General features: G+C 48.4%; 1 protein-coding gene across 4 annotated transcripts in view; it reads left to right on the top strand.

Moving 5' to 3' along the window:
* LOC138521417 (spermatogenesis-associated protein 21-like) overlaps positions 1-26,183 on the top strand; it is a 1,690,677-nt gene extending 1,664,494 nt beyond the window's left edge. For all 4 annotated transcript variants that reach the window (XM_069634222.1, XM_069634219.1, XM_069634221.1 and 1 more), the window contains one exon: positions 24,964-26,183. In XM_069634222.1, coding sequence (XP_069490323.1) covers positions 24,964-26,076 — 1,113 coding nt within the window. In that variant the 3' untranslated portion in view covers positions 26,077-26,183. The remainder of the gene's footprint in view (positions 1-24,963) is intronic.
* The last annotated feature ends 1,021 nt before the right edge of the window (positions 26,184-27,204 follow it).

Here is a 27,204-nt window from a genome sequence, read left to right on the forward strand (position 1 = left end):
TGGCCATCGCCATCCTCCGTAAAAGGTGTTCAAAGCATGTTAGGCTTCGCTAACTTTTACCGCAGGTTTATCCCCGAATTCTCTCGAATAGTCCAGCCCATCACCGCCTTGTTAAAGAAAAACAAACGTTTTGAATGGTCTACCGAGGCGGAACAAGCTTTCCAGAATTTGAAGACTAGATTTATCTCTGCACCGATCTTAAAACATCCTTGCCCAGAACTCCCCTACATCGTTGAAACTGATGCTTCGAGTCTTGCCATGGGGGCAGTTCTATCACAAAAGGACCCAGTAACCAATCAGTTGCATCCCGTGGCATTTTGGTCCCGCAAATTCTCGCCTCCTGAAATCAATTACACTATTACTGATAAGGAACTTCTAGCTATCAAGTCCGCCTTTAAGGCTTGGCGGCATTATCTTATGGGGGCCCGATACACCGTTACTGTGATTACAGATCACCGAAACCTGCAATATTTGAAAACCGCAAAAGCTCAATCCTCTAGGCAACTCCGTTGGGCACTATTCTTTGCCGAGTTTGACTTCATAATTACCTATCGACCTGGTACAAAAAACGGTAAAGCTGATGCCCTTTCTCGGATGGGAGTGGAAGAACATTTGATCAATCCTAAACCTGTACCTATCATTCCCGAACAAAGAATTCTAGGTGTAATCGCCACACAATCCATAGAGGAAGTTAAGGATAAAGCCAGGCTACTGGTAACTCCAGCAGACATACAGAATTGGCATATGCAGGGAAAGGACTTTACGGTGAAGGACAACCTATTATATTTCCAAGAACGGTTATACCTGCCCAGCACAGATTTACAGAAAAAGGTAATCTCTTGTTATCACGATTCTTTAATGGAAGGACATCCCGGTATGACCAAGACCTCGGAAAAGATCAAGCGCTACTTCTGGTGGCCGTCTTGGAAAAAAGATATCAGAGACTTTATAATGTCCTGTGGAGTATGCGCCCAAAACAAGAGTCAAAAGGAAAAACCAGCCGGCCTCTTACGCCCTATTGACATCCTGCCTCGCCCTTGGCATACGCTTTCTATGGACTTCATCACCGATCTACCTCCATGCTCCGGATACAATACGATCCTAGTAATCGTGGACCTATTCTCCAAGATGGCGCATTTCATTCCACTCAAAGGCTTACCAACAGCAGCAACTCTGGCCCGAGAATTTCTCGAAAACATCGTCCGACTGCACGGTTTTCCTTCAGTTCTAATTTCGGATCGAGGTAGTCAATTTATTTCTCATTTTTGGCGAAGTTGCTGTCGGTCGGCTCAAATTGATGTGAGACTTTCGACCAGCCACCACCCTCAAACCGACGGACAAACCGAGAGGACCAATCAAACTCTGGAACAGTATTTGCGCTGCATGCTACAACAAACTGAAAAAACTTGGAAAGATATCCTTTGGATAGCCGAATATGCCTACAATAACTCTGTCCACTCGGGAACTGGGAAGACCCCGTTTTTTCTTTTATACGGTAGTCACCCTCGAACCTCGGAGTTGGATCCACTCCAAGATCTTGGAACACCAGCAGTAGACCACCTGCATTCTACAATCACCCAAGCCTTTAAGGAAGCCGTTTCTCACCTTCAAAGGGCTAAAGAACAATACAAGAAAGGAGCAGACCAACATCGGAAGGAAGCCCCCCAATATCAAGTAGGAGATCAAGTCTGGTTATCCACCAAATATCTACCTCTAAAAGACCACGCACATTCAACCCAAGATACCTTGGTCCCTATTCCATCACTACCATAGTAAATCCAGTAGCGGTCAAGTTGGACTTGCCCCCTCACATGAAGATACATCCGGTCTTCCACGTCTCTCTATTAAAACCCGTGCAACCTCAAACCCGACTAACTACATCTCCAAAACCTATTCTAGTTGATGGAGAACTCGAGTTTGAAGTCAAAAGCATCCTGTATTCCAAGATCTCCAAATCTAAACTATTTTACCTGATTGACTGGAAAGGCTACGGTCCCCAAGAAAGATCCTGGGAACCTGCAGAATATGTCCACGCGCCTCGTCTAATCAAAAGATTTCATCGAACATTTCCTAACAAGCCCAAACCCCCGGAGAAGCCCGGTTTGGGAGGGGCCTTGAGGGGGGGTGCTGTCATGATCTCTGCTTCCAAAAGATCAGGACTTGCCCGACTCCCTTGGAAGCAGACCCATAACCCCGGTTCCGAGTGCCAGCCAGTCCCAATTGGGACCTTTTGGACCCTGTCCTGGCGCCAGTGGCACCAGGCTCATAAAGATGCCCAGTCCCAGCGCTGGAAGCGCCGGGCTCATAATGCTTGGGTGGACTTACCTGCAGCAGACCATGCTGCTTACTTACCTGCCAGTTGAACCCCTGATCCTCTTCTGTTTGGGACTACTTTTCCTGTTGGGTGGGGCAGGAGCCACTCCCTAGGTTCAGAACACTGGAACTCTTATGGAAAGCAGGAACTCTTTTCTTACCTAGGCGTGGCTGTGGAAGGAGACACCTAAGCACTACAGGAGGCTATTTAAACCACACCCGATGGATGAATCTTGCTTTGCGTTATTCTGCATTCTCTGCAGCAGAACGCTCATCGTGTCTTCTGCTTCTGATCCTGGGCCTAAGGGAACAAAGGCTTACCATCCTGGAATCCAGTCTTCAGCAGCACCTGTAAAGACAAAGAAAGAACAGGTTAGCACTACGGTCTTCAGTGGCAGCGCATCTCTTACCTGGTCCATCGGCTGTCACCAATGCCTTGCGCTGCATTCCGGCATCTGAAAGACAAAAGCTTACCAGCTCTTCGTACGCTCCGGAGGCCTTCGGCGCTGCATCCCGCATCTGAAAGACAAAAGAAGGTGCGTTTAAAGACATTGGGCAACTTTATTACTCACGTGCCATTACTCCTTCCCACGCCGAATCCAGTGGGTATTCCAGCACCCTTCAGCTTCTCTAAAGCTCCGAACTTGTACCTGCAAGATAAAAGGGACAGTTAGTGCGCATCGTGAAGCAGGCTACAAGCGCTTACTTACGTGCTTCCAGGCGCTTCTATTCCTCACGCGGGTTCGATCCTCATCTCTCATTAGCCCGCCATCCGCCATCGCCGGAACCCTGCAAAACAAGAGATATCATTACAAAAGACTTTTAAGACATTTGAAGTGCCCAGAACTTACCGTTCGTGCAGTTAACGACGGACAGCAGTCCTCTGAGGTCAAGAGGCCTGCACCCTTATCCAGTGAAGAAACTGATTACGGCACCCTGCCCCGAGGCAGATGGAGAGCTCGGTGTTCACTTACCTAAGGTGAGGGCGTTAACCTTTGGGGTTCTACAGGAGAAGAGAAAGGGAAGAGGAGAGAGGCACCCAATAACCCCAGTTCATTAATCCCATATTTTCTATCTGCAGACATCTTACTCTTCGAGTCAGACATACAGTGCACAGAGGTCCAGCCCAAAGAGCCAACCGTGTGTTACACATCACCTTTGAAGATACGGCATTCACCCAGTCAAGACCGGCGCCTCTGCGGGAATCAGGTGAGCGTTACACTATCCGCCTCTGCGTGCGCTCTATTGGTTTTGGTGGTATAATCGAATTTAGCAAGCCTACCCCAGGCTCCTGTGCATTCATCTCTAAGCGACTTTAGTTTATCTTCCCCCTGTTGGCCACCTGAGGGGGCGGATTCTAGTCTCTCAATTTCTTTCTCCCGTTGTTCTAGTTCCGTGTGTAATAGCTTCCTAATACCTCCCGCTTTTGCTATAATTTCCCCCCGTATCATGACTTTTAGGGCGTCCCACATCGTGCTCATATGTTGTACGCTCCCGATGTTTACCTCAATAAAGCTATCAATAGAGTTCTGGAGCTCGTCCTTGAATGCCTGGTCCTTCAGAGCCTCTACAGGCATCCTCCACATTGGGATGGGTGGTCTGGGGCCAGTGTTGCACCATTTTACCAGCAGGGGCGAGTGGTCAGAAACAGTTCTTCCCAGATATTGTGCCCTTTCTATTTGGAATAGGTGTTCCTTACTTATGAAAATATAAACTAGCCTAGCGTGGAGCCCATGTGAGGACGAAAAATATGAGTAGCCTCTTTCTTCGGGGTGTAGTCTTCACCATGAGTCTGCTATCTACAACCGCTCCATTATGGTGGTTAGCGCAGTTGTGGCTGCTGTTGGGCCTCCTGATGGGGGTAAGGACCTGTCTAATTCCGTGTTGTACACACAATTAAAGTCCCCCCCATATAAATAGGCCGTTTCTGTGGTGTGCGATTTTAGCGTACATTGAGTTCAGGTGAGCTGCGATGTTTCTATTGGGGAGGTATGAGTTCACGATGCACACTTCTACTTGTTCAATGTGTCCCCGTAATATCATATATTTGCCCTCAGGGTCTTTTTCAGCTTTGAGTAGTTGGAAAGGGAGTCGGGGGTTGATCCAGGTGAATACCCCTCTAGCATATCTGGAGTAGGTGGCCCCAAAACCCTGCCCCCCCCAGTGTTCCTGTAGGTTGGCCATAGAGTCTTCTGTACAATGGGTCTCTTGCAGTAGCGCTATTCCTACCTCCTTTCTGTGTAGGTAGGATTTGACCCTGTTCCTGCGGAGGTAAGTGCCCATTCCCCGCACGTTCCACAACATTACCTTGATTCTTGCGGCTATGATGATTCAGTGGGGATTGTTTTCGTTTCCGAACCCTTGACGGGAGCACCCCTAGGTGTGTGCAGGCAACCAGGTTGCATCGCTGCTTCAAAGTCTAGTTCCAACAAGCCCGTCCCTCTCCCTGGCCTCACCTACCCCACTGCCTTGATTCTCGGAGACTTCTGAACTGTGTCAACTTTCATTCCAGTGAATGAGTAAACAAAACCTAACAACAGAAAACTGCCCCCAGCAGTTGCTTCCAACATGCAACGCTCGGGGGCTCCCGGGCCATTGGGCCCTTCCAGGCCATTCGACGCGGGTGGTGTGCTGGCAACCAGCCTGCACTAGTTCCTGTGGGGTATGTTGTGGCCAGTAGCGTGTATGGTTCCTTGAGCTCCCGTCCGGTGCTGCTGTCTTCAATGATACCGCGTTAGATTGTCTAAGTAGGTTCACATCTTGTGTCAGCGTGATAGCTGCTGGTATGAAGCGTGAAGCCAGTCGTTTGTTCATCTCGTGTGCCTCTTTGTTATATTTTCTCCGTCATCAGCCAGATTATTATGTTCAAGCCACATGTTTGCTGCTGCCGGAGTCTCTAGAAATATTGACTTTCCTTTATAGAGTATCTTGAGGCGTGATGGGTAGAGCAACATGTATTTAAGGTTAAGTTTTCATAGTCTCGCCTTCACTGGTATAAAAGTTTCTTGCGCGTTGTACCGTGGGGGTGTAGTCTGGGTACATGACGATCCTAGAATAGTTTCTCCCGATTTCATCAACCTCCCTTGAGAATCTTAGTATTGTTTCCCTGTCACGGAAGTTTAAGATTTTTGCGATCATTGGGTGTGGATATGATCCTGGTAGAGGCTGTTTTTGTAGGGATCTGTGGGCTCTCTCTACGGAGAATTCCTGGGAGAGTTTACCCGCTCCAATTTCTTGTTGCAGCATTGTTTCTACAAATTCTGTTGGGTTAGCACCTTCCATATCTTCTGGAATCCCCAGGATTCGGATATTGTTGCGGCGAGCGCGTCCTTCCACATCCTCAGACCGTGCCTCAAGTCGCGCCACCTTCATCTCCAGTTCTTGGACACTTGCTTTCAGGTCCGATGTGGTTGCGGCAGTATCCTGCAAGGTAGCCTCTGCTGTGGTGACTCTCGGTCAGGTTGCGGGCATCTTGACGCATTAGCTGCATGTCCGACTTGACCTCCTCAATTTTAGTGTCAATGAATGTTCTAAGTGCTGTGATGGCTTGTAGCACTTGCGTATCTCTGGGTTCTGCCACAGGGTTGACAGATTCCCCATCAGCAGTGGCATTGTGTTGCGGTTGTTGTTTGGGTATTACTGTTGTGAAGGAATCCATTGTTGATGGCTTTGATTTGCTCTTGGATGGGGACATCTCTATTCGGGGCACCCAGGTTACTGCAGCGTGGTAGGTGTGGGGGCTTCTTTTGCCCAACTGGTGGTGTTGTGGCTCACGATATATGGGCGTTCACTGGGATGGAGCCTGTGTGTGAGTTACCGGGTTATCTGGTGATCTGGGACGTGGGTTCCGGTTGGTCCGCTTCAGTATGTCCCGGTCAGGTTGGCTCCCAGGGTGGGCTAGGGATGACTCTGCCCTTGTTATTCGCTGCTCCAAGTTACCATTTGATTGTCTTTGTGTTGGTTTCTGAGTGGTTGACCTTCACCTAGCTTCAGGGGGGTGTTTTCCCCTGATTGTTGTATGTGGGCAGGCCACCTGCTAATCTTTTAGAGTGTGGAGGCAAGAGATGAGGTGTGGATCAATTGTGTGTTTCACAGCACGATTCCAGTGAGGCGTTCTTGTTCTATGTCACGTTCAGATTGGAATTGCCATTGTATTTCGGTGCTGGACTGCCCCTGGGCGGGACAAAGACTGATATGCAAATGGATATTTCCCATCTGTGAAAGGCACAGTGAGTAAAAGCAGTGGCTGCGAACTCTCAAGTGGAAGGGGCGCCCGCTACCTTTGTTAAACTATTTGTTAAGGAACCTGGGATTGGTAACCCTAGGTCTCCTGGGGGCAACCAGACGTGGTCTCCCTCTCACTGTGCTTAGAGAGGCATCAGCTTCACCTCACTGATGATCCCCAACAAGGGTGAAACACGTGTATGGGGTTGCTGGTGGTACTCTCGTTCAGATTGGAATTGCCATTGTATTTCGGTGCTGGACTGCCCCTGGGCGGGACAAAGACTGATATGCAAATGGATATTTCCCATCTGTGAAAGGCACAGTGAGTAAAAGCAGTGGCTGCGAACTCTCAAGTGGAAGGGGCGCCCGCTACCTTTGTTAAACTATTTGTTCTATGTCAAGTTGGCTGTTGGCTACACTTGTCCTCTGGTCTCGGGCGGCGATGTCACTGTGGTGAATTGGGTTGTTCCTTCCGGCTGGGGCTTTTTAGAGGCCGTAGTCTGTTTAGTGCGGTTGTGTATATGGCACAAGTCTTTGCTGCTGTTAAGGCTGCATATGGCCTCAGGGGGTGATTAGTGTGTGGGAAGGCTGGTTCTCCCATTGGCCATTAGGTATTGTCCAATGTTGCTCTCACCCCAGCTGAGGCTGCGGGAGTCAATTCAGGGCTTGCGGTGGCGGGCCGGGCTTCAGCGTTCTCCCGTGTTGTTTGTGTTTAGGAGGCGCAGTGGCCCAGCACTCCTGTGCGCTGCCTGTGGTTGGGCTTGATCTGGCCCAGCTTTAACTATGTTCCTTGTTTAGCTCTTCAGTTGGCATTTTGCATTTTGTGGGGATGGTATCGTGTGGCTGCATATTCCCCACAGGTGAGTGCACTTGGTGCTCTCCATTGTGTCCCCGGTCCCACTATGTCAGCTTTTGACCCCCCTCAAGGGAAGTGTTCATTGGGACTCCTATTGCAGCCCGGAGCTGATGTGTGCGGGGGGTTCAACGTGCTCTCCTGGTACTCACTGCGGGGTGCGGGCCATGGGTTGCGTGCTGCCGGTCTTTGCCCTCGTATCAGGGCAACGTTCCTCTTTGGAGTGCCGCTCTGATTGTCTCGGCGCAGCTGGGACTCCCTCCACCACCCACCGCTCCCCGGCGAGTGCCTGTCAGCCGTTTCTTGCTGTTTCCTTCTTTTTCCTCCGAGACAGGCTCAGTCCGTTCTATGAGGGGCTCCGAACTGCCCAATGGCTTTGTGGAGCGCCTCACCTTGCCTCCGCCGTCCGCTCCTCACACACGGTATGATTCAGCCTTCGGCCAACGTGCCCTGCCTTTGTCTTCCAGGGTCTGGTGCGTCGCAGTCCTTCTGGGTTCCAACATATGCTCTTCTTTGTTGGGTCTGACACTGTTGAGTTATTTTCGCTGTCTCGAGCTGCAGGGTCACTGAGTCGAGCGGGTGCTCCTCGCCAGTTGGTCTTACTGCTCCGTTGCAGCGCCCATCTCGGGATCCATCGCTGCCATTTTGAGATATGCAGGGGTTCTTTTGTAAACGGACCGTTCACCTTCTTGCCTGCTTCGGTTTCGTTCCACGACCAGACTGCCCATGGGGAAAGGGTTTCCACTTCGGTGGTTGCAAGTTTTATTGTTGGGCGCAGTGTTTATAAGTCATAACGCAGTCTGTGTGAGGATTTCGGACAGGAGCTTCGTGGATGTCCGTCCTCACATTGGGCGCGGGCCCCACCCCCCCTTCACCAAACCCCTATTTGATATTCTTGATCATCTGGGTGTCACCTACACAAACTACGCAGATGACACCCAGATACTCATCCCTATCACTGGTGACCACGCTGCAGATACCAATTCCTTGAGTGATATCTACTTGGTCGTGCAGGCATGGATAGCTCAACATGAACTTTGCCTTAACGATGACAAGACAGAACTCTTCATCCTGGGAACCCAACAACGTCTTAATAAATTAGATCCTTCCTTCAAGTCATTTACCATCAATGGCAATACTATCAAGGTAGCCAATGACACTAAAACATTAGGCATTTATATTGACTCTACCCTACCTTTGACTAGACAAACAAACGCTGTAAACTCAACATCTGCTTATACGTGCAAACTTATCACTGAATGCAGACCCTTCCTGACTACTGCGAACTGCATCATTCTTGCGAGAACACTGATTATGTCCAAGATTGACTACTGCCATGCCCTTTATCTAGGAACTAGCCAACGCAACTTAAATAAACTTCAAGTCACTCAGAATAATGGCATCAGGGCTGCCCTAAATATTCCTAGGAATCAGCACATCATTCACCACAGACGCAACCGCCACTGCCTCTCGGTAGCACAGAGAATCTCCCTGAAAATGCTTGCCCTTCCCCACAAGTGTCTGGCTAAACAAGCTCCCACCTACCTGGCCAACCGACTTACCCCCCACACTTCTACCTGTCCTCAGACAGCTGCCCAAGCCCACGGCCTCTCCCTCCCTAGATTCAAGCTCCAGAAAGCGGGTGGAGTCAGCTTCCTGGTTCTCGCCTCCAAACTGTGGAACTCCTTGCCCAACCCCTTGAGAGTAGATCCAGTAGATCCATCCTTTCAATCCTTCAAGAGCAAAGCCAAACTGCGGCTCTCTGCTCAAGACATCCGCGCTACCTAAAACACTGCATCGATATGTCTATACTGTCTGTCTTGCACTGCTTCACTGTATTATTACCTGTACATAATTCCTGCTACCTGATTGTATATATATGCTACTTTCATTTATTGTTCCTCATCCTTCGTATTCTTGCTCTGTACACCCTACTTTGTTTTATTCTGTATTCTGACTGTAAATATGCCATGTAACTTAAGATATGCACCCAGATGCCCTTGGGCTAGGCGTGCTATATAAATAAACAAAATACAAATACAAACACTCAAATCCCACAACAGTGTAGACTTCTGGCCCACTATTAACGCAAAGATTGGTACTTGTGGGCCCGAGGTGGGCAACATGAGCCCAGAGGGAACTTGGGTCAAGTATTTCTCTGTGAAGTACTCAGCTCTACCTAGAAACCCTAATAATAGAATAGGCAATGAGACCTTAATTCCCTATTCCTGGACAGAGGAGGATGTAATCTGGGCTATTAACAAGGCTAAGGTCTCTTGGGCGCCGGGCCCAGATGGCCTTGCGCCAGTTGTACTTAAAGCCAATCCCCAATTATGGGCTAGGGTATTGTGTCCCCTGTTCAAGGCCATAACAGAGTCCTGTTCGATGCCAACATCTTGGCGGGAGTTGTTTATCATTCCAATCTACTAGAAAGGTGATGCGATGGAACCAAACTACTATAGACGCATCAAACTGCTCGACGCTACCAGCAAAATATTTTGCAACTCTCCTATTTAGAGAAGCCAACAAAGCTCTCTCGAAGCTAGGGGTGCTTTCTCGATATCAAGATGGTTTTAGAGCCAGAACAGGCACAACTTTTAACGCAATGGTTCTGGTCCATCTTAGGGCTCTGATCAAGAAGTGTGAACTGGGTCTGGCCTACATGGCCTCCAGGGATTTGTGTTCTGCCTTCGACAGAGTCAACAGCACGGTCTTGTGGTTGAAATTGTCGACTTGGAAAGTTCCTCTTCACCTAGTACTACTGTTGGAGAGCCTCCACAAAAACATGTCTATGAGAGTAAGGCTCACAAAGGAAGGGATCTTGTCGGGGTCTGTTGGGTCTTATGTTGGAGTTAAGCAGGGGTGTGTGCTAGCCCTGCTACTTTTTAATGCCTATTTCGAAGGGATTGTGTCCTCCGATGTATTCCTCATCTTAGATATCTCCTTCCAGCTCTGCTGGCCTCGGAAAATTTTTTCTCTAGAGGGCGCTGCGCGTCGACGTCCTCCGAGTCTATGTCCCTCGACAGCCGCCGTATCGACGTTGACGTCATCCTGCCTATAAAGGCTGCGCGCAGCGTCCGTTGCTCAGTTCCGTTTTTCCGCGCTTACTCAGTGCCTCGGAATACCGTTGCTCAGTTTTTGTCAGGTTAAATCTATTTACCTCGAGTTATTCGATCCGTACTCGATGGCTTCTTCGTCGGAACCGACAACTCCTCGATCCGGCTTCAAAAAATGCCGAGATTGTGGGAAAAAGATGTCGCTGACTGACCCTCACAGAGTTTGTCTGTGGTGTTTGGGAGCTGAACACCATTGTTCGGAGTGCGAGGACTGTATGTCCATGACAGCTAAGGCCCTGAAGGAGCGTAGGGGAAGCTGGAGAAAGGTAAGACTTTTAAAGCTTCTTCTTCGTCTCCTCGTCACCATTCGCGTTCCAGATCTCGGAGTGGGTCCCATCACTCCTCGAGATCGAAGCACTCGAAGAGGAGACGTCGAAGATCCCCTTCTCCGTCTTCCTCTTCCTCTGTTTCACCAAAAAGAATCCCTTGCCCCACGAAACATAGTTCCCGGGCTGAATGGGAGGAATTCCGCAAAAATATGATGAGCGTCTTCGAGAAAGCGGCCTCGACCCCCTCGAAGACTGCCGAGAGCGATGCTCTGGTCGAAAGACCCGAAGGTCAAAAACGCCGCGAGTCGCAGTACCCGGCGAAGGAAACCTCTCAAGCGCGTCTCGAACCCTCGAGTAGGACTATGACCTCCAAACCTTCCTCGAAGGTTCCGTCGACACCGTCGACGAAGGTTCCGTCGACGCCGAGGTCGGTGTCTTCGACGCCATTGTCGAAGGGACCTTCGACACACGGGTCTGTCGACTCAACGCCAGCTTCGACACCGGCGTCGACGCCAAGAAAAGTCACGGTCACGACACACCCAGTGACTATCCCCAAGTCCTCGATGACGATGGCTTCGAGATTGTCGAGTAGAATCCCAATTCTGTCGAGGTCATCGAGGCCTCCGCCTTTGTTTTCGACGCCACGCTCGAAGCCTTCGACGTCGGCGTCGACGACATCGACGTTTTCGAGGCCGATTATGACAAGTTCGGCACCCTCTGCCTTGGAAATGGGATTTACACCCTTTATGAGTTCAGAACAATTGAGAACTATGTCCTCAATTATGGAAGAGGGTGAATTGTCTGAACAGGAAGACACATTTGAGTTGCAGGGACCTGTAACCCCAATTAGAGAGGAATTTCCCTCTGAAGAACGCAGGTTAAAGAATCTTCATGATTCCTTACATGAGGCAAGTGGGTTAGACACTTCCCCTGAGGTGGAGTTTGCTAGGCCAGACCCGGGGGAGCATGCTGAAACCCCCTATAGAGCCTTAATGGCCAGGATCACAGAGTTTATGGGGTGGTCTGCACCTTCACAATCTTTCCAACAAGATGACCTCACGGATATTCTTGACAAAGGCCCACAGGAGGATCCTGTGGTGCCTTTTCATAAAGCTCTTCAGAGGAAGATTATGACGAACTGGGAAACCCCAGATGTCGTCCCGGCAGTAAATAAAAAACTGTCTACAAAATATAGGGTATCCTCTACAGACCCGGAGTTTTTGTCAAAACACCCATCCCCAGAAAGTCTGGTGGTACAGGCAGCATCTTCTACCGATGTCAAGACGGCTTATCCTACCGTCCCACAGGACAGGGACGATAAAAAATATGATGCTATGGCAAAGAAAGTTTTTTCGGCATGTAGCATGGCGTTAAAAGCTGTTAATGCTACTTGCACCCTTGCTAGATTCAGCCATACACTTTGGGAGTGTGCTTCTACAGCGGCTGACTGCATCCCAGAGGGAGAAGAAAGGGAGGCGTTCCTGAATATCATACAGGACGGTAAAGACGCTATGTGCGAATCCCTCCAGACGGGCATTGATTCGGCTGACAGTATCAGCAGAGCAATGGCAGCAAGTACAACAACCAGGAGATTCGCTTGGTTGAGAAAGTCTGGTTTTGCCCCTGATGTGCAAGCCAGGCTCTTGAACATGCCATTCGATGGCTCTTCTTTGTTCGGAAAAAAGGCGGAGGACGGTTTAGAGAAACTGCAAACTTCAAAAGCAGCAGCAAAATCCCTAGGCGCGGCAATCCGTCAGACACCTTTTCGTCCCACAGGAACCTCTGCGAGGGGCAAGTCCTTTCGCTTCTACTCCGCATTCGGAAGAGGTAGAGGACGTCCGGCTCAAAGGGGACAAAGAAGAACTACCCGAGGTGGACAGGGTAGATATTCAAAAGCCACAGCAACAGCAGGTGCCTCTTTACCATCGGCATCCGCATCAGCCGCCCCAAAACCACTCTCAGGACTTCCCTCACAGGACACCTGTAGGAGGCAGGTTGACTCAACATCTGGCGGAATGGCAGGCTATCACGTCAGATGCTTGGGCATTGGAAACAGTTGCCCAAGGTTACTGCCTACCTTTCGTACGTATACCTCAGAGTCATCCACCGGGGATCAGCTCTCAGAAAGCTCCAGATCCGCTCCTCTTGCAGGAAATATTAGACCTGCTAGAGAAAGGTGCCATAGAACCGGTACCTGTAGCAGAGAGGAACAAGGGCTGGTACTCCCCTTACTTTCTCATTCCGAAGAAAGACGGAGGACTGAGACCCATCTTGGACTTGCGAGAATTGAACAAATTCCTCAGGAAAGACAAATTCAAGATGGTCACTCTTTCTCAGATCCTCCAGGCCCTTCAGTTCCAGGACTGGTTGGTATCTCTGGACCTTCAGGACGCTTATTTCCATGTGCCTATCCATCTCAAACACAGGAAATACCTGAGGTTCGCAAATTGGCAACTCTCACTATCAATTTCGAGTGCTGCAATTTGGGCTGACCTCCGCCCCGAGGGTCTTCACCAAGTTAATGTCGGTAGTGGCGGCAAGTCTAAGGAGGGAAGGGATTCACGTCTACCCCTACCTGGACGATTGGTTGATCAGGGCTGTTTCTTCGGAACAAGCTCAGATCCAGCTAAATCACATGTGCCACTCCCTTCACAGACTGGGCTTCTACCTCAATTTAAAGAAGTCACAAATGATACCATCGCAGAGACTCCAGTTCATAGGAGCGATCCTGGACACTTCCTTGGGAAAAGCCTCGCCACCAGAGGTGAGGGCTCAAGATATTCTACAGATGGTTACCAAGTTCCAAGATGCCCAACGTCTCCCAGCCTTCGACTTTTTGAGGTTGCTAGGCCTCATGGCATCCTGCATGTTCCTAGTGCCAGAGGCTCGCCTGAGAATGAGATCCCTCCAGTGGGCACTGAGGACTCAGTGGTCACAATTCTCAGGGAGAATGACAGATCTTCTTCAGGTTCCCGACAGGGTGGCTCGAGACCTTCAGTGGTGGGCCTGTCAGGAGAACATTCTGAAAGGAGAACAGTTTTGGCAACCCTGGCCGGAGATAACAGTAGTCACGGATGCCTCACTCACGGGGTGGGGAGCCCACGCCAACGACTTGACCATCAGCGGTCGTTGGTCTCCATCGGAGTCCAGACTACATATCAACCTGTTAGAGCTGAGAGCCATCAGACTGCCAGCTGTACAAGGGAAAAACGTCCTGATAATGACGGACAACACAGTGGCCATGCATTATCTCAACAAAAGAGGAGGCGTAGGATCACTACCCCTGTGCAGAGAGGCGATGCAGCTCTGGTTTTGGGCAATCCAAGAAGGAATCTCTCTATCGGCAGTTCACCTAGCCGGAGAGAAGAACTTGACAGCGGACGCTCTGAGCAGGCAGAGCACAGTCTCCCACGAGTGGGAACTAGCTCAGGAAGTCCTTCAAGAGATCTTCGCCCTTTGGGGAACCCCTCAGGTGGATCTGTTCGCCACCAGCGTCAACCGGAAATGCAATCTGTTCTGCTCAAGGGAATTTCCCCCGAGAGGAGCTCTGGGAGATGCGTTCATAGTGGACTGGGAGTTTCCGCTTCTGTACGTGTTCCCACCGGTCCCTGTCATTCCTCAAATGATCAGGAGGTTGAGAAGATTCCGGAGAACTATGATCCTAATTGCCCCGGATTGGGACAGGAGAACGTGGTACCCGGACCTTCTAGACTTGTCCATCTGCCCTCCAATTCGACTTCCACTCAGAGAGAACCTACTCTCACAGAAAGGAGGTCAGGTTCTCCATCCAGACATCAAAACCCTCAACCTTCACGCTTGGCTTCTGAAAGGTTGAGGTACAAGGATTGGGACCTCCCTGATGATGTTATGGAGGTGTTGCTTTCGGCAAGGAGGCCAGCAACAAAGTCTTTATACCGCTGCCGTTGGAACAGATTTTGCAGCTGGTGTAGAGAACAGAATATCGACCCTTTTTTCATGTGGTACACCAATGGTTTTGTCCTTCCTTCTATATTTGGCGAATTCAGGCCTTCAGGTTGGCACCATTAAGGGCTATCTCGCAGCGCTATCCATCTTTAAGCGCACTGCGGAAGAACCATCCTATTTCAAGTTACCCTTGGTAATACAGTTTCTAAAGGGGTTAACCAATGTTTATCCCCCAAGACCATTCCAAGTTCCCCTATGGGATTTAAACTTAGTCCTAACTTTCCTGATGGGCACACCTTTCGAACCACTCCATTCTTGTTCGCTAAGATTCCTTACCCTTTAAACTGTTTTATTAATAGCACTTACATCTGCTAGAAGGGTGAGCGAATTACAAGCTCTTTCTTGTAAACCCCCTCACACAATATTTCACAAAGACAAAGTTGTCCTGCAAGTGAAGCCTAATTTCCTCCCAAAAGTGGTTTCTGAATTCCATATCACTCAGAAGATTACCCTACCATCTTTCTATCCTCCTCCTCATCCGGGGAAAGAGGAAGAGAGGTTACACAGGCTAGACCCTAGAAGGGCTTTAAGTTTTTACATCAGTAGACTAGCCAGGATAAGACAGGCAGACCAGCTGTTTGTAGGTTACACAGGTCACAAGCTGGGGTTACCAATAACTAAGCAGACCATTTCCAGATGGATCATTCTAGCCATTCTGGAATGTTATAAACTGGCAGGGAAAGAGCCCCCTCAAAACCTTAGGGCTCATTCGACCAGAGGTATTGCAGCTTCATCGGCCTTCAAAAGAGGCGTGCCGGTTAAAGACATCTACTGCGGCCGCTACATGGTCGTCTGTCCATACCTTTACACGATTTTACAATTTGGATTCCTCCTCCAGTCAAGAGACTAGGTTTGGAAGGGCTGTACTGCATTCTATTCATCAATAGAAGACAGCGTGAAGTCAGTACTCCCTCCTCCAATAATAGAATACTGCTATGGGAGCCTATCTAAGATGAGGAATACGTCAGAGGACACAATCCCTTCGAAGAACAAGTTACTTCTTACCTTGTAACGTTCTTTCGACGGGATGTTCCTCCGACGTATTCCTCATCGACCCTCCCATCCATCCCCGCAGTTCTACTTCCCTTGTTGTTGCAGCTTACGCTCCTTCAGGGTGATTAGTCTAGTCCAGAAAGTATTATTATGGGCTACAAAACGGAACTGAGCAATGGACGCTGCGCGCGGCCTTTATAGGCAGGATGACGTCGACGTCGATACGGCGGCTGTCGAGGGACATCGACTCGGAGGACGTCGACGCGCAGCGCCCTCTAGAGAAAATTTTTTCCGAGGCCAGCAGAGCTGGAAGGAGATATCTAAGATGAGGAATACGTCGGAGGAACATCCCGTCGAAAGAACGTTACAAGGTAAGAAGTAACTTGTTCATCTCCGACATTGACTCACTGTGGGCTGAGGAGACCACCTTTCCGGTTAGAATGGGACATATGAAGTTTGACTGGATGGGCTTTGCTGATAATATAGCCCTCTTTGATCGAACAGCAGTAGGCCTACAGCGAAAGTTTGACTTGTTTTACACCTATGCGGCCAAAAACAACTTGCTAGTAAGTGGCTCTAAATCGAAAGTGGTGGTGTTCTCGAAACAAGTCAAAGCCTAAAACTATGTTCTGGGTAGTTGGAGAAAAAAGGCTTGAAAGAGTCCTGACAACCCCGTTATTTGGGATACAATTGAACAAACTCCAGCTCTCTAGCGGAAACAAGTGCTCGATTGAATTTGAAAGCAAACCCGCTGGTTTTGCAACTAAAATGAATTTACTTTACACTCTGTAGATTCTCTCTTTTGCCCTTCATTGAATTTTATTGTGCGAAGGTGGAGTCAATACCCCTGTATGAACTAGATCTCTCATTGTTGGACATGGGAGACATTCTTGACTCACTGAATTCAATTATAAGGTGTGAATTAGGCATGACCTCATTGAGGTCGAAACATCTGTGGAGATAATTGAGCACTTATGCTAAAATCGCTGACTCTGTGTCACAATCATTGTATGAAGATCTGGGGATTATGTGCCAGCAGGAATTGGTACCTTCATTGGTCTCTTTTAAAAAAATCCCTGACCAGAACTCTCTGTGAAATCAACTTGACAACAGAGGAATTGGTGAAGAGGCCGGTTAAGACGACACAAAAACTGTTCATGTATGACTGGTGTCAAACCATCAACAAGATAGGTACCTATTTGTCTTACAGGGAATATTGAAATTTCCCTAGGAAAAAAGGTGACCTGTCCAAATAACTTTGTTTGGTGCCAAAAGTTCATAATTATGGTTCGAATTAAATCTACTTTCTACATTGGACCGTACTAGTAAATCGAATGGTGACCAAATGGGTCCCCTAACTTGTCGTCTCTGCAACTAGCCATCTTCCCTGGAAACATTGAAACACCTCATACTGTTTTGCCCTTGCTTGACGGAGCATAGAACATCATACTTTGAGGGGCATGTGGGAGAGGATCCTATGGCAGACCTCTTCTGGGCTCGGCTTTTGAGGGTGGATAATACCTCCTTTGTTTTAGAACTTAACTTTTTAGGAGAAATTTTAAATAAGCTCAAAATTAGTGTTTTAACTGTATTCATTGTTTGGGTTTTGTGTCCGGTTATGTCTGCCCTTCCCCCATAGAAACTCTCGGAATATTGACTCAAGCAGGCGAAAAAGGGGGGCATTGATGAAGTAGTGCACGTTTTGAAACCCGTACAGGAACTTGGGTAGAACAATCATCTTAATGATTGAAGATCTGCCCATCATTGATAGGGGGAGTTTGGACCAAAAGCCTATTGATTTACGCATTGTGGGAATCGCTGCCCTAGTGTTGTGTTCATGCATTGATTGAGGGGTGTGCAGGATTTTGACCTCCAAGTATCAGAATGAGGTCATTTGCCATTGTATTCCCACCAAGGGGAGGTCCTCCTTGTTCTTACCCCTCAGCCTTGCCAGGGGAAATAAGCAGGATTTTAGCTTGCTTAATTGTATCCCTGAAACCTTGGCATAGTTGTCTAGGACTTCTAGCATAGTCGGTAAATTCAGATGTGTGTCCCTGACATACAGAAGGACATCATCTGCGTAAAGGGAGATAATGTGGTTCACCCCCCCAATCTGAATGCCTGCATCAAAAAATTGTTGGGTTCTAATCCCAGTATGTAGAGCATAGGGGATAATGGGCATCCCTGCCTGATGCCCCTGCATATGTCCCACGCTGATGAAACATATTTCCCAGATTTCACCCGTGCCCTTGCTTTGGTGTAAAGCACTTTGACCCATCTAATGAATCTCTTCTCAAAGCCAAAACACTCGAGCACAGCCATCAATGACTCCCAATATATGGGATCAAATGCCTTAATGGCGTCTAAGGACAGTAATGCGTACAAGCCCCCCTCTGAGTTAATTTGAGCTATGACGTGTTGGAGCCTTCGTAGGTTCATAGTGGTGTTGCGCCCTGGTACGAATCCGCTTTGGTCCGTGTGCACTATTTCGCCTATCAATCTGGAGAGCCTCTGAGCTAGTATTGTGGTTAGTATTTTCGCATCGTAATTGAGCATTGCAAGTGGGCGGTAGGAGTCGCATTCACCTGGGGGTTTATTAGGTTTGAGCATCAGGACCACAAGGGTCTCTCGCATGCTGTTGGGCAGAACCCCTTGTTCATAAACCTCCTGGAAGAGCTTATGTAGTAGGGGTGTCAGGGAAGGCTCAAATGTTTTGTAGAATTCTGAGGGTAGCCCATCACTGCCAGGAGCCTTGCATGTGGCTAGGGACCCAATTGCATCAGTGATGTCCGCCTCTAGGTTTTCAGATTGTGCAGGAGATGGCCAGTCCTATCTCCTCCAATGTGTCCGTGATTTCGTTTAGGGGGACCTGATCCTTGTATGAGTATAATTGTGTATAGAGTTCAAAGGTGTCATTGATTTCCTGTTGAGTCTGATGCATGGTGCCGTCTTCATCTTTCACTGCAATGGTTGGGTGTCTAGGGTGCTCTTTTTTACAGAGCTAGGCCAGTAGGCGGCTGGGTCTATCCGCCTCTGCGTGCGCGCTATTGGTTTTGGTGGTATAATCGAATTTAGCGAGCCTACCCCAGGCTTCTGTGCATTCATCTCTAAGCGACTTTAGTTTATCTTCCCCCTGTTGGCCACCTGAGGGGGCGGATTCTAGTCTCTCAATTTCTTTCTCCCGTTGTTCTAGTTCCGTTTGTAATAGCTTCCTAATACCTCCCGCTTTTGCTATAATTTCCCCCCGTATCATGACTTTTAGGGCGTCCCACATCGTGCTCATATGTTGTACGCTCCCGATGTTTACCTCAATAAAGCTATCAATCGAGTTCTGGAGCTCATCCTTGAATGCCTGGTCCTTCAGAGCCTCTACAGGCATCCTCCACATTGGGATGGGTGGTCTGGGGCCAGTGTTGCACCATTTTACCAGCAGGGGTGAGTGGTCAGAAACCGTTCTTCCCAGATATTGTGCCCTTTCTATTCGGAATAGGTGTTCCTTTCTTATGAAAATATAAACTAGCCTAGCGTGGAGCCCATGTGGGGATGAAAAATATGAGTAGCCTCTTTCTTCGGGGTGTAGTCTTCGTCATGAGTCTGCTATCTACAACCGCTCCATTATGGTGGTTAGCGCAGTTGTGGCTGCTGTTGGGCCTCCTGGTGGGGGTAAGGACCTGTCTAATTCCGGGTTGTACACACAATTAAAGTCCCCCCCCCATATAAATAGGCCGTTTCTGTGGTGTGCCATTTTAGCGTACATTGAGTTCAGGTGAGCTGGGATGTTTGCATTGGGGAGGTATGAGTTCACGATGCACACTTCTACTTGTTCAATGTGTCCCCGTAATATCATATATTTGCCCTCGGGGTCTTTTTCAGCTTTGAGTAGTTGGAAAGGGAGTCGGGGGTTGATCCAGGTGAAGACCCCTCTAACATATCTGGAGTAGGTGGCCCCAAAACCCTGCCCCCCCAGTGTTCCTGTAGGTTGGCCATAGAGTCTTCTGTACAATGGGTCTCTTGCAGTAGCGCTATTCCTACCTCCTTTCTGTGTAGGTAGGATTTGACCCTGTTCCTTCGGAGGTAAGTGCCCATTCCCCGCACGTTCCACGACATTACCTTGATTCTTGCTGCCATGATGATTAAGTGGGGATTGTTTTGGTTCCCGAACCCTTGACGGGAGCACCCCTAGGTGTGTGCAGGCAACCAGGTTGCATCGCTGCTTCAAAGTCTAGTTCCAACAAGCCCGTCCCTCTCCCCGGCCTCACCTACCCCACTGCCTTGATTCTTGGAGACTTCTGAACTGTGTCAACTTTCATTCCAGTGAATGAGTAAACAAAACCTAACAACAGAAAACTGCCCCCAGCAGTTGGTTCCAACATGCAACGCTCGGGGGCTCCCGAGCCATTGGGTCCTTCCAGGCCATTCGACGTAGGTGGTGTGCTGGCAACCAGCCTGCACTAGTTCCTGTGGGGTGTGTTGTGGCCAGTAGCGTGTATGGTTCCTTGAGCTCCCGTCCGGTGCTGCTGTCTTCAATGATACCGCGTTAGATTGTCTCAGTAGGTTCACATCTTGTGTCAGTGTGATAGCTGCTGGTATGAAGCGTGAAGCCAGTTGTTTGTTCATCTGGTGTGCTTCTTTGTTATATTTTCTTCGTCATCAGCCAGATTATAATGTTCAAGCCACATGTTTGCTGCTGCCGGAGTCTCTAGAAATATTGACTTTCCTTTATAGAGTATCTTGAGGCGTGATGGGTAGAGTAACATGTATTTAAGGTTAGGTTTTCATAGTCTCGCCTTCACTGGTATAAAGGTTTCTCGCGCGTCGTACCGTGGGGGTGTAGTCTGGGTACATGACGATCCTAGAATCGTTTCTCCCGATTTCACCAACCTCCCTTGAGAATCTTAGTATTGTTTCCCTGTCACGGAAGTTTAAGATTTTTGCGATCATTGGGCGTGGATATGATCCTGGTGGAGGTTGTTTTTGTAGGGATCTGTGGGCTCTCTCTATGGAGAATCCCTGGGAGAGTTTACCCGCTCCAATTTCTTGTTGCAGCATTGTTTCTACAAATTCTGTTGGGTTAGCACCTTCCATATCTTCCGGAATCCCCAGGATTCGGATATTGTTGCGGCGAGCGCGTCCTTCTACATCCTCAGACCGTGCCTCAAGTCGTGCCACCTTCATCTCCAGTTCTTGGACTCTTGCTTTCAGGTCCGATGTGGTTTCGGCAGTATCCTGCAAGGTCGCCTCTGCTGTGGTGACTCTCGGTCAGGTTGCGGGCATCTTGACACATTAGCTGCATGTCCGACTTGACGACCTCAATTTTAGTGTCAATGAATGTTCTAAGTGCTGCGATGGCTTGTAGCACTTGCGTATCTCTGGGTTCTGCCACAGGGTTGACAGATTCCCCATCAGCAGTGGCATTGTGTTGCGGTTGTTGTTTGGGTATTACTGTTGTGAAGGAATCCATTGTTGATGGCTTTGATTTGCTCTTGGATGGGGACATCTCTATTCGGGGCACCCAGGTTACTGCAGCGTGGTAGGTGTGGGGGCTTCTTTTGCCCAACTGGTGGTGTTGTGGCTCACGATATATTGGCGTTCACTGGGATGGAGCCTGTGTGTGAGTTACCGGGTGATCTGGTGATCTGGGACGTGGGTTCTGGTTGGTCCGCTTCAGTATGTCCCGGTCAGGTTGGCTCCCAGGGTGGGCTAGGGATGACCCTGCCCTTGTTGTTCGCTGCTCCAAGTTACCATTTGATTGTCTTTGTGTTGGTTTCTGAGTGGTTGACCTTCACCTAGCTTCAGGGGGGTGTTTTTTCCCCTGATTGTTGTATGTGGGCAGGCCACCTGCTAATCTTTTAGAGTGTGGAGGCAAGAGATGAGGTGTGGATCAGTTGTGTGTTTCACAACACGATTCCAGTGAGGCGTTCTTGTTCTATGTCAAGTTGGCTGTTGGCTACACTTGTCCTCTGGTCTCGGGCGGCGAGGTCACTGTGGTGGATTGGGTTGTTCCTTCCGGCTGGGGCTTTTTAGAGGCCGTAGTCTGTTTAGTGCGGTTGTGTATATGGCACAAGTCTTTGCTGCTGTTAAGGCTGCATATGGCCTGAGGGGGTGATTAGTGTGTGGGAACGCTGGTACTCCCATTGGCCATTAGGTATTGTCCAATGTTGCTCTCACCCCAGCTGAGGCTGCGGGAGTCAATTCAGGGCTTGCGGTGGTGGGCCGGGCTTCAGCGTTCTCCCGTGTTGTTTGTGTTTAGGAGGCGCAGGGGCCCAGCACTCCTGTGCGCTGCCTGTGGTTGGGCTTGATCTGGCCCAGCTTTAACTATGTTCCTTGTTTAGCTCTTCAATTGGCATTTTGCATTTTGTGGGGATGGTATCGTGTGGCTGCATATTCCCCACAGGTGAGTGCGCTTGGTTCTCTCCATTGTGTCCCCGGTCCCACTATGTCAGCTTTTGACCCCCCTCAAGGCAAGTGTTCATTGGGACTCCTATTGCAGCCCAGAGCTGATGTGTGCGGGGGGTTCAACCTGCTCTCCTGGTACTCACTGCGGGGTGCGGGCTATGGGTTGCGTGCCGCCGGTCTCTGCCCTCGGATTAGGGCAACGTTCCTCTTTGGTGTGCCGCTCTGATTGTCTCGGCGCAGCTGGGACTCCCTCCACCACCCACCGCTCCCCGGCGGGTGCCTGTCAGCCGTTTCTCGCTGTTTCCTTCTTTTTCCTCCGAGACGGACTCAGTCCGTTGTGTGAGGGGCTCCGAACTGCCCAATGGCTTTGTGGAGCGCCTCACCTTGCCTCCGCCGTCCGCTCCTCACACACGGTGTGATTCAACCTTCGGCCAACGTGCCCTGCCTTTGTCTTCCAGGGTCAGGCACAACTTTTAAAGCAATGGTTCTGGTCCATCTTAGGGCTCTGATCAAGAAGGGTGAACTGGGTCTGGCCTACATGGCCTCTAGGGATTTGTGTTCTGCCTTCGACAGAGTCAACAGCACGGTCTTGTGGTTGAAATTGTCGAATTGGAAAGTTCCTCTTCACCTAGTACTACTGTTGGAGAGCCTCCACAAAAACATGTCTATGAGAGTAAGGCTCACCAAGGAAGGGATCTTGTCGGGGTCTGTTGGGTCTTATGTCGGAGTTAAGCAGGGGTGTGTGCTAGCCCTGCTGCTTTTTAATGCCTATATCTCCGACATTGACTCACTGTGGGCTGAGGAGACCACCTTTCCGGTTAGAATGGGACATATGAAGTTTGACTGGATGGGCTTTGCTGATAATATAGCCCTCTTTGATCGAACAGCAGTAGGCCTACAGTGAAAGCTTGACTTGTTTTACACCTATGCGGCCAAAAACAACTTGCTAGTAAGTGGCTCTAAATCGAAAGTGGTGGTGTTCTCGAAACAAGTCAAAGCCTAAAACTATGTTCTGGGTAGTTGGAGAAAAAAGGCTTGAAAGAGTCCTGACAACCCGTTATTTGGGAAACAATTGAACAAACTCCAGCTCTCTAGCGGAAACGAGTGCTCGATTGAATTTGAAAGCAAACCCGCTGGTTTTGCAACTAAAATGAATTTACTTTACACTCTGTAGATTCTCTCTTTTACCCTTCATTGAATTTTATTGTGCGAAGGTGGAGTCAATACCCCTGTATGGACTAGATCTCTCATTGTTGGACATGGGAGACATTCTTGACTCACTGAATTCAATTATAAGGTGTGAATTAGGCCTGACCTCATTGAGGTCGAAACATCTGTGGAGACAATTGAGCACTTATGCTAAAATCGCTGACTCTGTGTCACAATCATTGTATGAAGATCTGGGGATTATGTGCCAGCAGGAATTGGTACCTTCATTGGTCTCTTTTAAAAAATCCCTGACCAGAACTCTCTGTGCAATCAACTTGACAACAGAGGAATTGGTGAAGAGGCCGGTTAAGACGACACAAAAACTGTTCATGTATGACTGGTGTCAAACCATCAACAAGATAGGTACCTATTCGTCTTACAGGGAATATTGAAATTTCCCTAGGAAAAAAGGTGACCTGTCCAAATAACTTTGTTTGGTGCCAAAAGTTCATAATTATGGTTCGAATTAAATCTACTTTCTACATTGGACCGTACTAGTAAATCGAATGGTGACCAAATGGGTCCCCTAACTTGTCATCTCTGCAACTAGCCATCTTCCCTGGAAACATTGAAACACCTCATACTGTTTTGCCCTTGCTTGACGGAGCATAGAACATCATACTTTGAGGGGCATGTGGGAGAGGATCCTATGGAAGACCTCTTCTGGGCTCGGCTTTTGAGGGTGGATAATACCTCCTTTGTTTTAGAACTTAACTTTTTAGGAGAAATTTTGAATAAGCTCAAAATTAGTGTTTTAACTGTATTAATTGTTTGGGTTTTGTGTCCGGTTGTTGATGAAACTTGTAATATTGTGATGTATATTTTTGTGAAAAGCTTGCTCTGTATTATTTACAGAGACAATGCTGCAACACAATAATACAAATAAAAGTCCAAGTATCACATCAATAAAGACTTATTGTTTCTTACACATTGAAGATAGCAGATGCTGTATCAAAAGACATGCCTACATGTGTTTCAAGCCTATGGTCTTTTTCAAGGCATACCAACTATTAGTATATCACACACAGTGCTTTCTTGTTTCACAGTGGTATCTAGTTGTCTTGAGATATCTTTCATTAGTATTCTTGGTTATTCATCATGTGTTCTTAAATGCTACATTTCACTTAGCCATCCATTATAGTGATATTTTCCTCCCTTGATGTTGGGATGCTTTTCAGCTCAGCCACATTCGGTTTTGGTGATATAAATATTGGCATAATTATAAGAATTTAACCAATTAATGTCTGTCGAACTATTCTTAAGTACCTCAGCATCTATTATACAGGCATTAATCAGTCACTTCTTCAACATGTATGATCCACCATCCAGACACTGACCGGTCACTTCTGAAAAACATGAGGTCCCTGGTTCAGGCAAAAATCAGTCACCTTTGTAACATGTCTTGTCCACAGTCATCTCCCGAACAAATGTAATATCCCACCACAGATACTGCCCTTATGGGTTGTGTCTGTGGCTGCATATGCAGTGTGCAATCTCCTTGTATGATGATCAATCATTTGTGAAGATGTCTTCATATACTCTGCTGGATGCTGTTTGTAGGCTTTTCTACTGAGTCAGCCCTCACACTGTGTTTTTCTGTTGTTAGGTCAAGAAAGCAAAAAAGAAGTTCTACAAGAAGGAGTCTCTGAGCAAGCAGAACTCCCTGGTGCAACTCTGGGAGCGGCTTGGTGGTGAAAATATTGCAAAAGTAACCAAGCAATCAGGATTTTCACGTCTCTTCCGAACATATTCCTGGTCCTGGAATGCCTGTCGAGATCTGCTGAGTGACAAACATCTACAAAATGGGGATTCGCATACAGCTATCAGCCCAGACAGCAGTACTGAACATAGTGACTGGTCGGATGAGGAAAATGATGAGCTACAGTTTGACTATGACGATGGGCAAGGGTGCGACTTCCACTGGGAACAAGACACACGTGAAAGCATCTCAGAACAGGGAAGTGGTGAAAATAAAGAAAAGTTGTGTGAATGCAGCAATGAATGTGATGGCGAGTGGGGGTGTCTCATCCACGGGGGTGAGTTGTGTTGGGAGAAGATCATCCAAGAAATCAGAGAGGAACTGGAACTCAGCGCTCAGAAATTCAGGGAGGAATGGGCCCATAAATTGCAGGATATCCAAAAGGAAAGGGAGTGTGACCTGCACGCCATCAAGGAAGAACAAGAGTCTGATCTGCAGGACACCAAAGAGGATCTGAAGCTTGGCGGACAGAAAATTACAGGTGAACGGAAAAATAGAACACATGATTTAAAGGAGCGAATGGAACAGGCATTGCACAATAAGAAGGAGAAGTGTCAATACAAAGACAAGCAGGGGCAGGAGCACACCACCCAGGAGGATAAGAAGGAACAGGAAAGCAGTACATCTGATTACACTGAGGATTGGGACAGCAATACACAGGACGACACTGAGGACGAATTGGGATCAAGTATACACTCAGACGATGATGAGCCAGAGCTCCTTGCGCTGGATTACAACGATGATTGGGAGAAGTACTCAGAGGATGAGTGGGAGCATGGCACGGGCAATCGTAAGCCAGCACCAGGGCACAATATTTGTGAAAGCCTCCAGAGAAGGGAATCCAGCACGCCCGAAAGGAAGGAGAAACGGGAACATGGCATGCCATTTGAGTGTACAAAACCAAAGCAGGTGGAAAGAACATTCGGGTGTAGCCCTAAGTTATCACCTGTCAGATCTTGACAGTCTTAGTTTCACCTTCATGTCCTTCTACCTCTTATCACCTTATTGTCCTCAAACCTCATGTTCCATAGGAAGCAGTAAAAATAAAGCATGAAAGTGCACTTTGACTTGTGCCTCCACTTTTAATATCAATGGAAGAGTTAATAACTGGGAAACGTTGAATTTCATGTTCTTCAGAAGAGAAAGTAGAGAGTGATAGTACCTATGTATTCCTGTTTTCCATGGCAGTCCCCAGTAATCCTATTTTTTTTGTTTATTCTTTAGCTTGATTGTTTTTCTAAAAGTGATGGACAAGTCAGTATTACAGTGCACTGGCAGAAAACTAAAGCCAGTTCTCTCAGCCATCGGATACCATGTGGGGGGCAGCCACGATTGCAGTGTGTTAATAGAATTTTACTGTGGTGTCTTCCTTGTGATACTTTCAAGCACAGGGGGTCTGGATTGGGGTTCACTGATAGAATGGCATAGCAGGTTCAAACTCGGCACCCCAGGGTGAAGAGAGAATATGAGAGGTGCCACTAATACAAGTGATCCTCACCCAAAGGCAAAGTACAAGAAATATCGTTCAAAAAGATTATTTCGAAGGGATTGTGTCATTCGACGTATTCCTCATCTTAGATATCTCCTTCCAGCTCTGCTGGCCTCGGAACATTTTTTCTCTCTAGAGGGCGCTGCGCGTCGACGTCCTTCGAGTCGATGTCCCTTTACAGCCGCCGTATCGACGCCGACGTCATCCTGGCTATAAAGGCCGCGCGCAGCGTCCGTTGCTCAGTTCCGTTTTTCCGCGCGTACTCAGTGCCTCGGAATACCGTTGCTCAGTTTTGTCAGGTTAAACCTATTTACCTCGAGTTATTCGATCCGTACTCGATGGCTTCTTCGTCGGAACCGACAACTCCTCGATCCGGCTTCAAAAAATGCTGAGATTGTGGGAAAAAGATGTCGCTGACTGACCCTCACAGTGTTTGTCTGTGGTGTTTGGGAGCTGAACACCATTGTTCGGAGTGCGAGGACTGTATGTCCATGACAGCTAAGGCCCTGAAGGAGCGTAGGGGGAAGCTGGAGAAAGGTAAGACTTTTAAAGCTTCTTCTTCGTCGACGAAGTCGAGACATTCGTCTCCTCGTCACCAT

This window comes from Ambystoma mexicanum, chromosome 13 (genome assembly GCF_040938575.1).
Source record: "Ambystoma mexicanum isolate Mex_15411 chromosome 13, UKY_AmexF1_1, whole genome shotgun sequence".
In the NCBI taxonomy this organism is placed as follows: Eukaryota; Metazoa; Chordata; class Amphibia; order Caudata; family Ambystomatidae; genus Ambystoma; species Ambystoma mexicanum.